We start from the raw sequence: 11,201 nt of genomic DNA on the forward strand, positions 1-11,201 counted from the left end.
AAATGGGGGAAACTCATTTTGGGGATAGGACCTGTGCGAAGCCCCACCCCCCAAAAGTTTGTATTGCACTCTACACCCATTATATTTGCCCCATGTGGAATCCACCATACATAATTATAAGCATTTACTTCCAATAGGAATGCAATATACAATCATTAAAATTGGTGAAAGGTACTTCAAATCACAGGTGTCTTTTGGCATCCAAAGAAAACGCAAGATCTAAAACATCTCCAAGTTGCAAATCTGATCCTTAGGAGAAGAACAAAGAATAAAGGGACTCCTAATTACCACCGGTCCATGGGAGGTCCATTTGGCCTCAATGAGGGCCAGGGCCTTTTCGGCCTTGGCCCCCTCCTGGTGGAACAGCCTCCCAGAGAAGATCAGGGCCCTTCAGAACTTTATGGTGTTCTGCAGGGCCTGTAAAACGGAGCTGTTCCACCAGGCATTCCTTTGAGGCTGATCCTTGACCACCAGTCTCTCCTGGGGCTATATGCCACCTTAGCCCTTAGGTGGGTTTTACATCTCCTGCTTGGTTTTATAGTTTTTAGTGTAGTTGGTTGCATTAATTCCTGATTTTATGGGCTATTTTTATTTTGGTTTTATTTTATTTTTTATTTTTTATTTATATTTTTATTTTTTATTTTGGGTACCGTTTCGTCTTTTAAACAATAGGTCTTTTTGTCAAAACAAAATGCAATTTTGTTTGTACATCGCTCCGAGCCAGACATGGGAGTGGCAATTAATAAATCTAATAAATAAACAAATAAAAAGCCACTATTCTGGTCTAAAGAATATTATACTAACAGTACCTCAGCTTTGTCTAGATTAACCTTCAATTTATTACATTTCCTCCAACTCATTACTATCTCCATGCACCTGTTCAGCATATTCATCATTCTGTCTAACTCTGATGAAAAGGAGAAATAGAGTTCCATCACCAGGTGACTTCACTGACTAGTTTCATGTTGTATTTTAAAAACTAAAGCTAAGAGATGATTCCTAGCACAGTTGCCAAGGAATAGAACAATAGTTTTCCAGGACAACTTTCTGGAATCTATCCCCAAGGTAGAAAAGGAATCCCTGAAGCATGGTACTCTCAACACTTAAACTTTGGTTTCAACTGCAAACACATTTTTGATTAGGACTTTTTTTTAACCCTAACAATTGGAATGACATTTTCAGAGACTGTACCCTTTACCTATGGGATCCTGCCTGACGGATTTCAGTAGAAAGCATCTATTTGATAAACAATTAAATTCTCACTTGCTCAGTGGACCCAGGAGGCATTGAAAATCCCAGATGGTAGGCAAAGGGCAGTACGGTTTCAGGCAACTTCTTGAAACAATATAGGGCTCTATCATTCTGTTGGTTCTTATTAGGTGCTACCAGCACCTACCAGCTAGGTGGTTAGGATAATAAATGCTCACCATGAAGACAAAAAAACAGTACATATGCAAAAAACACAGTTTAATTTTTATTTGTGACTAATTCTAACAATTTGATTAATAATTTGACAATATAAAGGGTCAACTAACACCTTCTCCACCCAGAGCGTTCCAAACTGGGGAACTTCAAATTAGAAGCATGTTGGAGTATTGTGGGGTTTCTGGGCTGTATGGCTGTGTTCCAGTAGCATTTTCTCCTGACATTTCGCCTGCATCTATGGCTGGCATCTTCAGAGGATCCAATGATCATAAAGCACATGGAGTATATATACCTGTGGAATGTCCAGGGTGTGAGAAAGAACCATTTGTGTTGGTTAACAAGTGTAAAGGGTGCAATTAGCAAGTGTGATTTGCATGTGTGAAGTGCAATCCACCCATTTTAACATATGTAAGTGACAATGAAGCAGCATAATCAGTTAGTGAGGGCATCTGCAAAGTAGTTGCCTGGCATTTTAATGCCTTTGATTGCTTCCTGCCTGGAGACATTTTGAGTGGTGAGTCCTTAATGTAGTGTGTGGTAAGTCCAACATGGATTTGTAATTGTGCAGCCAGAAATTTTATGTAGGGGATCCAATGGCACTCACAATGGGTCTGAGCAGAGTGGAGTCCTTGTGAATTTTTAGTCTAGGAGGGAGAGCTTCAGATTTGCATAGATGTTGACGTATGTTAGGATTAATTGAGGAGTTCTTAATCATAGTGTTGGTTTTTCTGGTGATTTTGTTGGTAGGGTCCTGTTTTAGTTTTTCTTACATTGTGGGATCCAAAAGTTGTCTGATTTTTTAGTAAAATTTTGTTCTGTTTTCATGATTACTGTGGCATTACCTTTGTCTGCTGGGAGAATGATGATTTCTGAATTGGAATTGAGATCTTTGATGGCTTTTCTTTTTTTCCTCGTTATGTTACTAGAGGGAAGTTTTGCCTTTCTCAGAATCCTTGCTGTTTCCCCTCTTACTTCCTCTGCTTTTTCCTCAGGGAGATGATAAATTGCTGATTCAACATTAGCATTAATGCCTTCTAATGGGATTCTGGTAGTGGTAACAGCAAAACTGCCTCCTTTTGATAAGATGGATATTTCGTCATCAGAGAGTTGTGTCCCAGTCAGATTAATGATGGTCTGCGATGTGTCTACTGCGGGTTTCAACTGATGCTTTTAGCATCTATAGAATTTTGAATTTTGATTTGCCTGTGTTAAGTAGAATCCACCCATTTTAGCAAATGTAAGTGACAATGAAGCCGCATAATTGGTTAGTGAGGGTATCTGCATAGTAGTTGCCTGGCATCTTAATCCCTTTGATTGCTTCCTGCCTGGAGACATTCTGGGTGGGGTTCACTAACCATTGTCTTGATTCTAGTGTTTTTAAGTACTGGTAGCCAAACATTGTTCATGGGTGGATTCCACTCAACACATGCAAATCACACTTGCTAATTGCACCCTTTACACTTGTTAACCAACAGAAATGGTTCTTTCTCCTACCCTGGACATTCTACAGGTATGTACATTCCACTTGCTTTACTACCATCAGATCCTCTGAAGATGCCAGCCACAGATGCAGGTGAAACATTAGGAGAAAATGCTACTGGAACATGGCCATACAGCCCAGAAACCCCACAACACTCCAGTGATTCTGACCATGAAAGCCTTCGACAATACATAGAAGCATGTTATTTGTGAGTTTCATGACATCACTAGTTATGCCATAGTCTAGAAAGGCCAGTCAAGAAACCACTCATCAGATAGGGAAGACCTCCCCAGACTACAGTGGATTCTGCCCAGACCAAATAGATTTGGGGGAAGGACTTCACACAAGTCCCATCCCCAAAAGGAGTTTGGTCCAGTTTATTCCCCTCAACCCCTTATTCCCCTTATTCCCTTCAATTTTCGTAACCAGTAATCCTTTTGCACAATCTCAGGTAGGAGGTGCTCCTGCGTGAACACAACAGGCAGGAGACACTTTATTCCCCTCCCTTCCACCCACTCACTTTAAGTTTCATGCCATCCACTTTCAGGGTGAATCTGCCTGCCCACCATTCTGTGCAGGTCAGCCAGCAAGTTTGGGGCAGATTCTCTGAATGCCCAACAGTGTACAAAGTCCCCCAAGATAGTTTTCTCCCCATGGCAGATAGTATGACTGATCAATAATGACACGCTCATTATTGGCCAGCCATTACAGGAAGGTCTTTTTTCCTTTGTGTGTGTGTGTGTATTGCACATGTGCAGCTACCCAGGTGCAGCTGATCAGATTGTGGAACAATCGGTGTGGCTGTGCAGGTTTCTTTCTGTATGTCTGTGCAGCTACACATGTATTGCAGGAGATTTTTTTAAAAAGAGAAACGTATCTGTGCAAAGGTGCGAAAGCAACTGGATTGTTTCCATGGGCTCCTATCACTGCCTGAATGGGGGAAGGGCACACATGTGAATAGGAAAAGGAAAATGGGTTTGTTTGTAATGACTGCAACCCATTATATATATGCTGTGCAGAATCCACCCATACCATTTCACCTGTGAGAGGGGACAGCCAAGGAAATGGCTGTTCAACAGTCTTCTGCGAAGTGAAGGAATCAGTGAAAGGACTGTCACTGTGCCTATTGATGAGAACCTATAAAATACATAGCACATCTCTTCCATTTTGAAGATTAATTCTCCTTCTGATCAGATGTAGGTGTATGTCTGAATTCTCTTCAGCATACAGAAAGATACTATACATAGTTTGCATCCCTCATGGTTAAATGGTTCACCATGGCAAGTTGCCACTTCATCATTTATAATCTCTACTGTCACTAGTAAATGTATTCTCATGCTTGCCTTGCCTCCAGAGCAATTACATCCAATTCCATTCTACTTCTTCTTTGTTTGCACATTGTAATAAACTGATGTATTTGGAGGGTCCGTCTTTCAGAAAAAAGCATTGCAGCCCTTCCATTGCCATTCTTGTGTCTTTTGAGAAATTGATGCTCTGGGGATCCTGAAACCTTTGTGCTGCCCATTTCAAACTAACTCCTTTGGGATGCAGACCTACTACAAGATCTTCCTGGAGCAACATCTGGATTTTAGAACTAATTTGCTGCTTGGAAAAAAAGAATTTCCTGACATGTGGTATTACTGAGGGTGAGCAAATGCAAATGAGAGCATAATCCAACTATTAAATGCTCAGCAGCTCTATCCTCCTTTAGAGATTGCCATGTATTATTATAGCAATAAAATATTAGTAAATCCATGCTTATTGGCTTGGATTCATCAGGTAATGCCATCAGTAGATCTGAGTTCACATTATTAAAGTCCCTCCCACAATGCTGGTTAAATGTTCTCTTTTTGTATATAATGAGTGTTCCTTGTCCCAGTGCATTGATCACTTGAACAATAAAAAAAACCTTCTGTAGTATATTTTAAAGAGCAGAAGGTTGATGGAAAATCCATCCAGTTCTCTAGCCTGAATCTGAAGAAGGGTGTGATACATTCCATATACCTTCAGGAGCTTTTTGTCACCTGTGCATGTTCCACATGATAGCCCTTGTTTCAAAATCAGGTTCCTACCTAGCCCAGGAGTCTGCAACTCAAAGAAAAAGTTCTAATTGCTTCTTGGTGTGCTCAAGCCTTTCTTTTTTTGCTGGTCAGCACACAGCTGACTTATGATGACCCTATAGGGTTTACTAGGCAACAGACTTTCAGAGGTGCTTTGTCATTGCCCGTCTCTGCATGGCAACCCTTATATTCCTCAGTGGTCTCCCATCTAAATACTGACAGGGACCACCCTGCTTAGTTTCTGAGATCTGACAGAAAACAGGTAGCCTGGCCTATCCAGGTCAGAGCATCCAAGCCTTTTGGCCAATTCAAATAAGTTCCTTGTATCCCAGCCATTGCCTGGAGTAAGAAATACAAACTCTTGGCCTTAAAAACAATTGCACAGAAAAAAGCCCAATTAAAAGCTGATTTTAAAAATCCATCTTTATCTGTTTAATCAACGAGGTGACTGACATTAACAATTAGCTGATTAATATTTAGAGCCTTAAATGATGCATGCCTTGGCAGTCTTTCTTTAAGTGTAAATAAATTAGATATTCTGCTACGGTGAACAATTGCTACAAGATACTTTTATTTATGGAAGGACATAATAAATTAAAATGGCTTGGCACAATAAAAAAAATTCAAACCAAGCAAACACTCCAGTGCATGGCTAATTTTTCTCTGCAACAAAAATGTATAGCAAACAATAGGTATAGAAGGGGAGTTGCCAGAAATAACAGTGTGCTAGAAAATTGTTTCTTTAAACATTACAAGTGTGTATCTTTGACAAATTGTTCCTCTCTCAACCCATTTGCCCAGATAGGGCAAGGCTGATTATGTTACTTCTAAGGCTTTTATTTAGCCAAGTCTATTTTCAAAGCAAGTTTTTGTAGAAGATGCTGCTGACATTTTTGAATTGTTTCCCAGTATATTGTTTTCTTTGAAAAGATGCAGAATTCTTGATATCATGGTTTTTTTTTCAAATACAAGTTAATGCATTAGTTATTAACAAAGAAGTTTAATGGAAAGGAAAAGAAAAGCTCTTCCTGAGTTACAACCAGATCCCATCCTCCATTGTCTCTTTATAACCCTATAGCACAGTCATACTGTATAGCACAGTCATACAGTATTAATGTTATGCCATATACACAAGCAAAGCATTAACATACTATTGGCTTTCTAACTGTATAGATGCATGATTTCCATGCCTACAGATAGCTGATCAAGACATAACCAAAATATACTCTCTAAACTTTGAAAACATAATTGATTTAAATGAAGGATGTATAAATATTTACATGTTGTTGTCTTCATAAATGCTCATTGTAAGCATTTTTGTTTACTTTCTTTGTTACTGTACCTTTCATTTTTAAATGCATTTTTATATCATGGCATTTAAGTGAGATTTATATATTTTATACTATATCTTGCATTTACATACAAAACTGGGGTCAACTGTTAGCATCAATTGTATTGTCAATTGTCAATATTTTTATTTTGGCTACTCAGGTTATTGGGTTTAAACCCTTTAAAATTTAAAGAGATTCTTCCACTGCGTATAGCCACTGTGAGTTCCTTTAAACCACCTTGAATAGTTTTTTGTTCAAATCAGGGAAGTTCCCCTCCACATTAGTCTTTCTAGTGGACTTTCTGGTGGGGTCCAGACATCTGCTTTAAGCCCAATTCCTGCATTGCTGCAGGGTCTGACTCAGTGGTGGGATTCAGCCAGTTCGCACTGATTCGCTAGAGCCGGTAGCAAATTTTTTCTCTAGCTTGCAGAATCAGTTGTTATCCCCCAGCCTGGCCTCAGCACCTCCCTTAAAACCCAGGCTCTTAAAGAGAAAGGACCTTTCCCTTTTAAGAGCCCCAAGGGAGGGACGGAAGGCAGGCTGAAAAGTAGAGATTGCCAGACTGGACAGGGAAGGGGAAGCCAGGAGTGCAGAGAAGGCCCACCACACTTCTTCTCCTACTCCACCTGACTGCACCTTCAGCCAGGCCCAGCCAGACTGCCTGAGTCTCCAAAAGGTAAGTGAGGCGGGGGGCATGGCCCAGGCCCTTGGAGGCCCAGCAGCGACCTTCCCTCCCATCCACCCAAAAAGGCTTGTCAGGCCCTTGAAGGCCATCAGATGCATTCCCTCTCCCCACCCCAAAAGGCCAGCTGAACCCTTGAGGGCCGTTGAGGGCCCAGCCTTCCCTCCCCCGCCACCCCTTCCCATTTTCCCCACCTCTAGCCACCTCTCGCCACCTTCCACCACCCCTAGCTACTCCTTGCCAGCCTCACCCCATCCCTAGCCACCCCTGGCCTCCCTCACCCCACCCCTAGCTCAGTTGACATTGTTCTGAGAGGTGGTGATTTTGGGGTGACAGTGCAAAAAATCATAAGGATCTATGAGGATCCGTGTTTTCAAGCAGGTTTTTGCACCACTGCAGCACCACGAAGCATGGGATGCGTGATCGTTGTGTTCAGGCATGTTGCTAGGGGCATGAGCTGTGAGGTGCTGGTAATTTTGGGGTGACCAAGTGGAAAAATCATGAGGATTCAAGAGGATCCATGTTTTTCAAGCAGGTTTTTGTGCTACTGCAACACTACAAAGCATGGGATGTGTGATTGCTGTGTTCAGACATGTGGCTAATGGCTGGAGTTGTGATGTGCTGGTTATTTTGAGATCATAAGGATCCGTGTTTTCAATCAGTTTTTTTCATTAATATTTTCAAACTCTTTCTTATAACATAATCTAGTTTTGCGTATCTCTTTTATTGCTCTTATTTAAGTATGAAATAATAAACTACCTTTCAGTATCTCTCTTTTTATACTTAAATTGGTCATTAGAGCAGCAAACCAGTCATTAAATTTCCCTTTAAATTTCTCCCAACCAATCAGGTGAGTTGTATTGGCCAATCACATAGTCTTTCTTGAAATGCAAGGAAATTTTTAACTGCAGCCATCCATCATGATGATCATTTGGCACTGTGTCTGCTGCACTTATTGCTGCTCTTGCTCTTTAGGAGAAATGCCTTGCTTGGCAAGATGGATCCCGCCTGGACTGCACTGAACAGTCTGTGCTTTGCAGACTGGTCTGAATAGAGTAAAGGGTGTTTACCTGAACTTTTTTGAATTCCCATAGCAGAAAGGATACAGCAACAGATCACCTGCCTTGCTGATGTGAAGCTTGTGCATCCTTTTCTCAGGAAACTTGGACTAGAGGGGTTCCCTATTGCTCCCCCTCAGCCTTCCTTACTGAGCTCCCATGCTCAACTCCCCTTTTAGAAACCCAGCTTGAAGCACTGCTCACAAGTCCCCAGGAGCAAGCCCCAAAGGTATTCTGTGTGCCTCTTAAAGGGTCAGCCCTCTGACACAATTCCCAAGTAGCAGTGAAAGGATGTAGATGCCCAAAGTATTTGTTGTCCAACTCTGAACACTCAAAAGTATCCCCCGCTCCATGTTCAGGAATCTTTTAATTTCCCATTAAAGTACAATTAAGGCAATTTTGGTGACTAATATGGGCTGCCTCCATTACATAATTTTTCTTCACATTGACAGCAAGAAACTACCACAGGAATGGGGAATGTCCAGGCAGTGTTGTGCCCAGTCTGGTCATGGTTTATCTGATTTCCATGATTTTACTCTTTGCTCTGAAGAAAATATAGATTCCCTCCAATGTAAAAGGGAAACTACAGGATGCCATCATGTGGAGGGGTTAGGCTAATGTCTGTACTTTCCTTTTCTAGTATTTTCAATGACATTTTCATCTCTTTCTCAATTTGTATTGTAGTGTAGCACTTTAATGCAACTGGGAGAAAAGAATATAAAAGGGAAATACTGCAATCTGAGGAGGCTGCACAATGCTCAGGTGAGGCAAGATGGAGAGGGGGTAGCAAGAACATGCCATGTGGAAATGAGGTTTGTGAGCTGCTGTTCCTGTTTATTCCAAAGCTGTTTGCTATTGCTGCCATTGTGGTGGGAGGGGGTGGGTGAGAGTATTTTCATGGCCTCATCTGGATGTACACAAGAGAGAAGATAGGGATTCTGTTTAAGCTGAACTAGCTTGTCATTCAAACCCAGATGTAATAGAATTCTTGTAATATGAATGTTAAACAGATGGTAGATATGGAAAAGTGCATGTTCTACTTGTTATGGCATCTTCTGTGCATGAACAGCCACTGTTTGTGCTTTATTCTCCTCATGCTAAGTTATGATCTCTCATCTTACATCTGAAACAAACCCGAGAGATCTAATGTGGGACAAGAATAGAATAATACATGATGGGAAGACTGACAGTTGGAAGGCAGAAAGAAGAACCAAAGACATTGTCTGTCCACAAGAGATATCCTGGAAAGTATCTGTTTCCCCTAGCAGTAAAGAATTTGCATGATTGTTTCTGATGATGTACCTAGGCTTTGAATTTGGGCATTGGGAAAGAAGTTGCTTTCCTACCCTCATCTCTCTCAGTATATCAAATCAAGTTTTCATTTTACAAATAATATAGTATTCCCTCATTGTTTAGTGTCACCTAGCCAGGTCCCATTCAATAAGATCCCATTTATATAATCCCTTCATAATTGCTCGTGTTCAAGGTACCATAGTATTCCCAGTTCAAATCTGCTACCATGTGCATTTGCTGCCTGCCAGCCATCATTCTGGGAATTTTATTGAGCATGAATGCCTATAGGCAGATCCCAAAATAATCATCTGCCATAAATAAGTCGATATCAAGGTCAGGAGAGGCACCCCCAGTAGCAGAAATAGATTTTGGGACTGTAAGGAAGAGGAGAAAGGGAAGGGAAGAGTGAAAATGGCAGTAAGAGGAGTTTTAATTTGTGTATTTCAGTGCTGAAGACAAATAACTAAGCACAACATACCCCTCTGCAACTGAATTCTGCAGTCTTTTGTCTTTGTTGTCACTGTTAGTTCTATCTCTAGCTTATTTGGAAAGAATGTGTTTTAGACTACATCTGCCCGTGAACTCTGTGTGTGTGTGTGTGTGTGTGTGTGTGTGTGTGTGTGCACGTGCAAGCATGTGTTTTCTTTTCAGAAGCCTCAACGTATTTTTAAAAAATCTTTGCTGGCCTTGGATGAGTAGAAGCTACGAATCTCCAAAAGCCAACCTTACAAAGGAATTGACAGTTCATTACCTGACTTTATGCCATCAATGAAACTGCAGGGAAGACCATTCATCTTGTGCCACCATAGCAACTGTGTGTGTGTGTGTGCAGGCATACGAGAGAGAGAGAGAGAGAGAGAGAGAGAGAGAGAGAGAGAGAGAGAGAGAGGCTATGGCTGATGGCTGATAACTTGGTTTCCATGGCAAAGACACAACATGCTTCTGATGCAGGGAAAACCATCCTCTGACCATTCTTTTCTATTTAGCTGGGTTACATTGATATCAATCCTGTGGCTTGAATTAGGGGAACAGTGAAACTGGTAAGTGTCAGATTTTTGGCATTGTCTCATTGAAATGATTGTTCAGGCATTTCACAAATCTTAAGGAAGCTTTTACAATGCAAAACCATAACTGATTCTCCTCTCTGTGCCTCTCTATATGTTTAGCACAAGAATGATTCCCTGAAACAAGAACACAACCATAGATCGAGAAGGAAGTATAAGCACAAACTACATTTTCTTCCCTTTGCTTACTTCATAAATCATCCTGTTTATGTAACGGTGGTCAATAAACCAAGACAGAACAAAGAAAACATTTTTTTATTCCTATGAAATAGTAAAATGATTGATGATGTGCACAAAAGAGTATATAAGAAAGACTTCTTTGGGGGATGATTTACTGGTGCCCACTGAATCATAGGGTTGGGGCAGTATAAAATGCCAGATGTTTAAAGAAATAAATTTGTGATATAATTAGGAAACTGATTTAAGAAGATAAGTCTGAATTTAGGGAGACTGGAGGGTAGAGGTGGGGACAGAGCAGCAGAGTGTCAGTCATTGCTCCACATTTAAAACACAGAGATCTAAGAGTTGCAATATAGCTCCAAATATTAAAAGACAGAACAGAGCTCTTCACCTTCAACAGGCAAAAAAGCTTATCGCCTTGCTTTGGCATTTGTAAGACAATGTATTGGTGCACTAGCAGAATAATAATTCTTGGCAGATTGTAAGCAAGTCATTTTTATAAGTCTTATGTTTTGTTCTCCTCACATACATACAAGATAAAAGAGCTCAAGATGTACTGTATAGTGAGTATGTACAGCAAAGAGTGACTAATAGAATTTGGATTTATGGAGTGCCTGCCATATACAAG

The 11,201-nt window shown here is 40.8% G+C and overlaps 1 protein-coding gene across 1 annotated transcript in view; it reads left to right on the top strand.

Annotated features, from left to right (window-relative positions):
* Positions 1 to 8,758, top strand: part of NEGR1 (neuronal growth regulator 1) — a 744,190-nt gene extending 735,432 nt beyond the window's left edge. Inside the window, exon 7 of the mRNA XM_048495758.1 lies at positions 8,721 to 8,758. Within this exon, the coding sequence (XP_048351715.1) occupies positions 8,721 to 8,725 (5 nt within the window). The 3' untranslated portion in view covers positions 8,726 to 8,758. The remainder of the gene's footprint in view (positions 1 to 8,720) is intronic.
* The last annotated feature ends 2,443 nt before the right edge of the window (positions 8,759 to 11,201 follow it).

This window comes from Sphaerodactylus townsendi, linkage group LG05 (genome assembly GCF_021028975.2).
Source record: "Sphaerodactylus townsendi isolate TG3544 linkage group LG05, MPM_Stown_v2.3, whole genome shotgun sequence".
Taxonomy (NCBI): domain Eukaryota; kingdom Metazoa; phylum Chordata; class Lepidosauria; order Squamata; family Sphaerodactylidae; genus Sphaerodactylus; species Sphaerodactylus townsendi.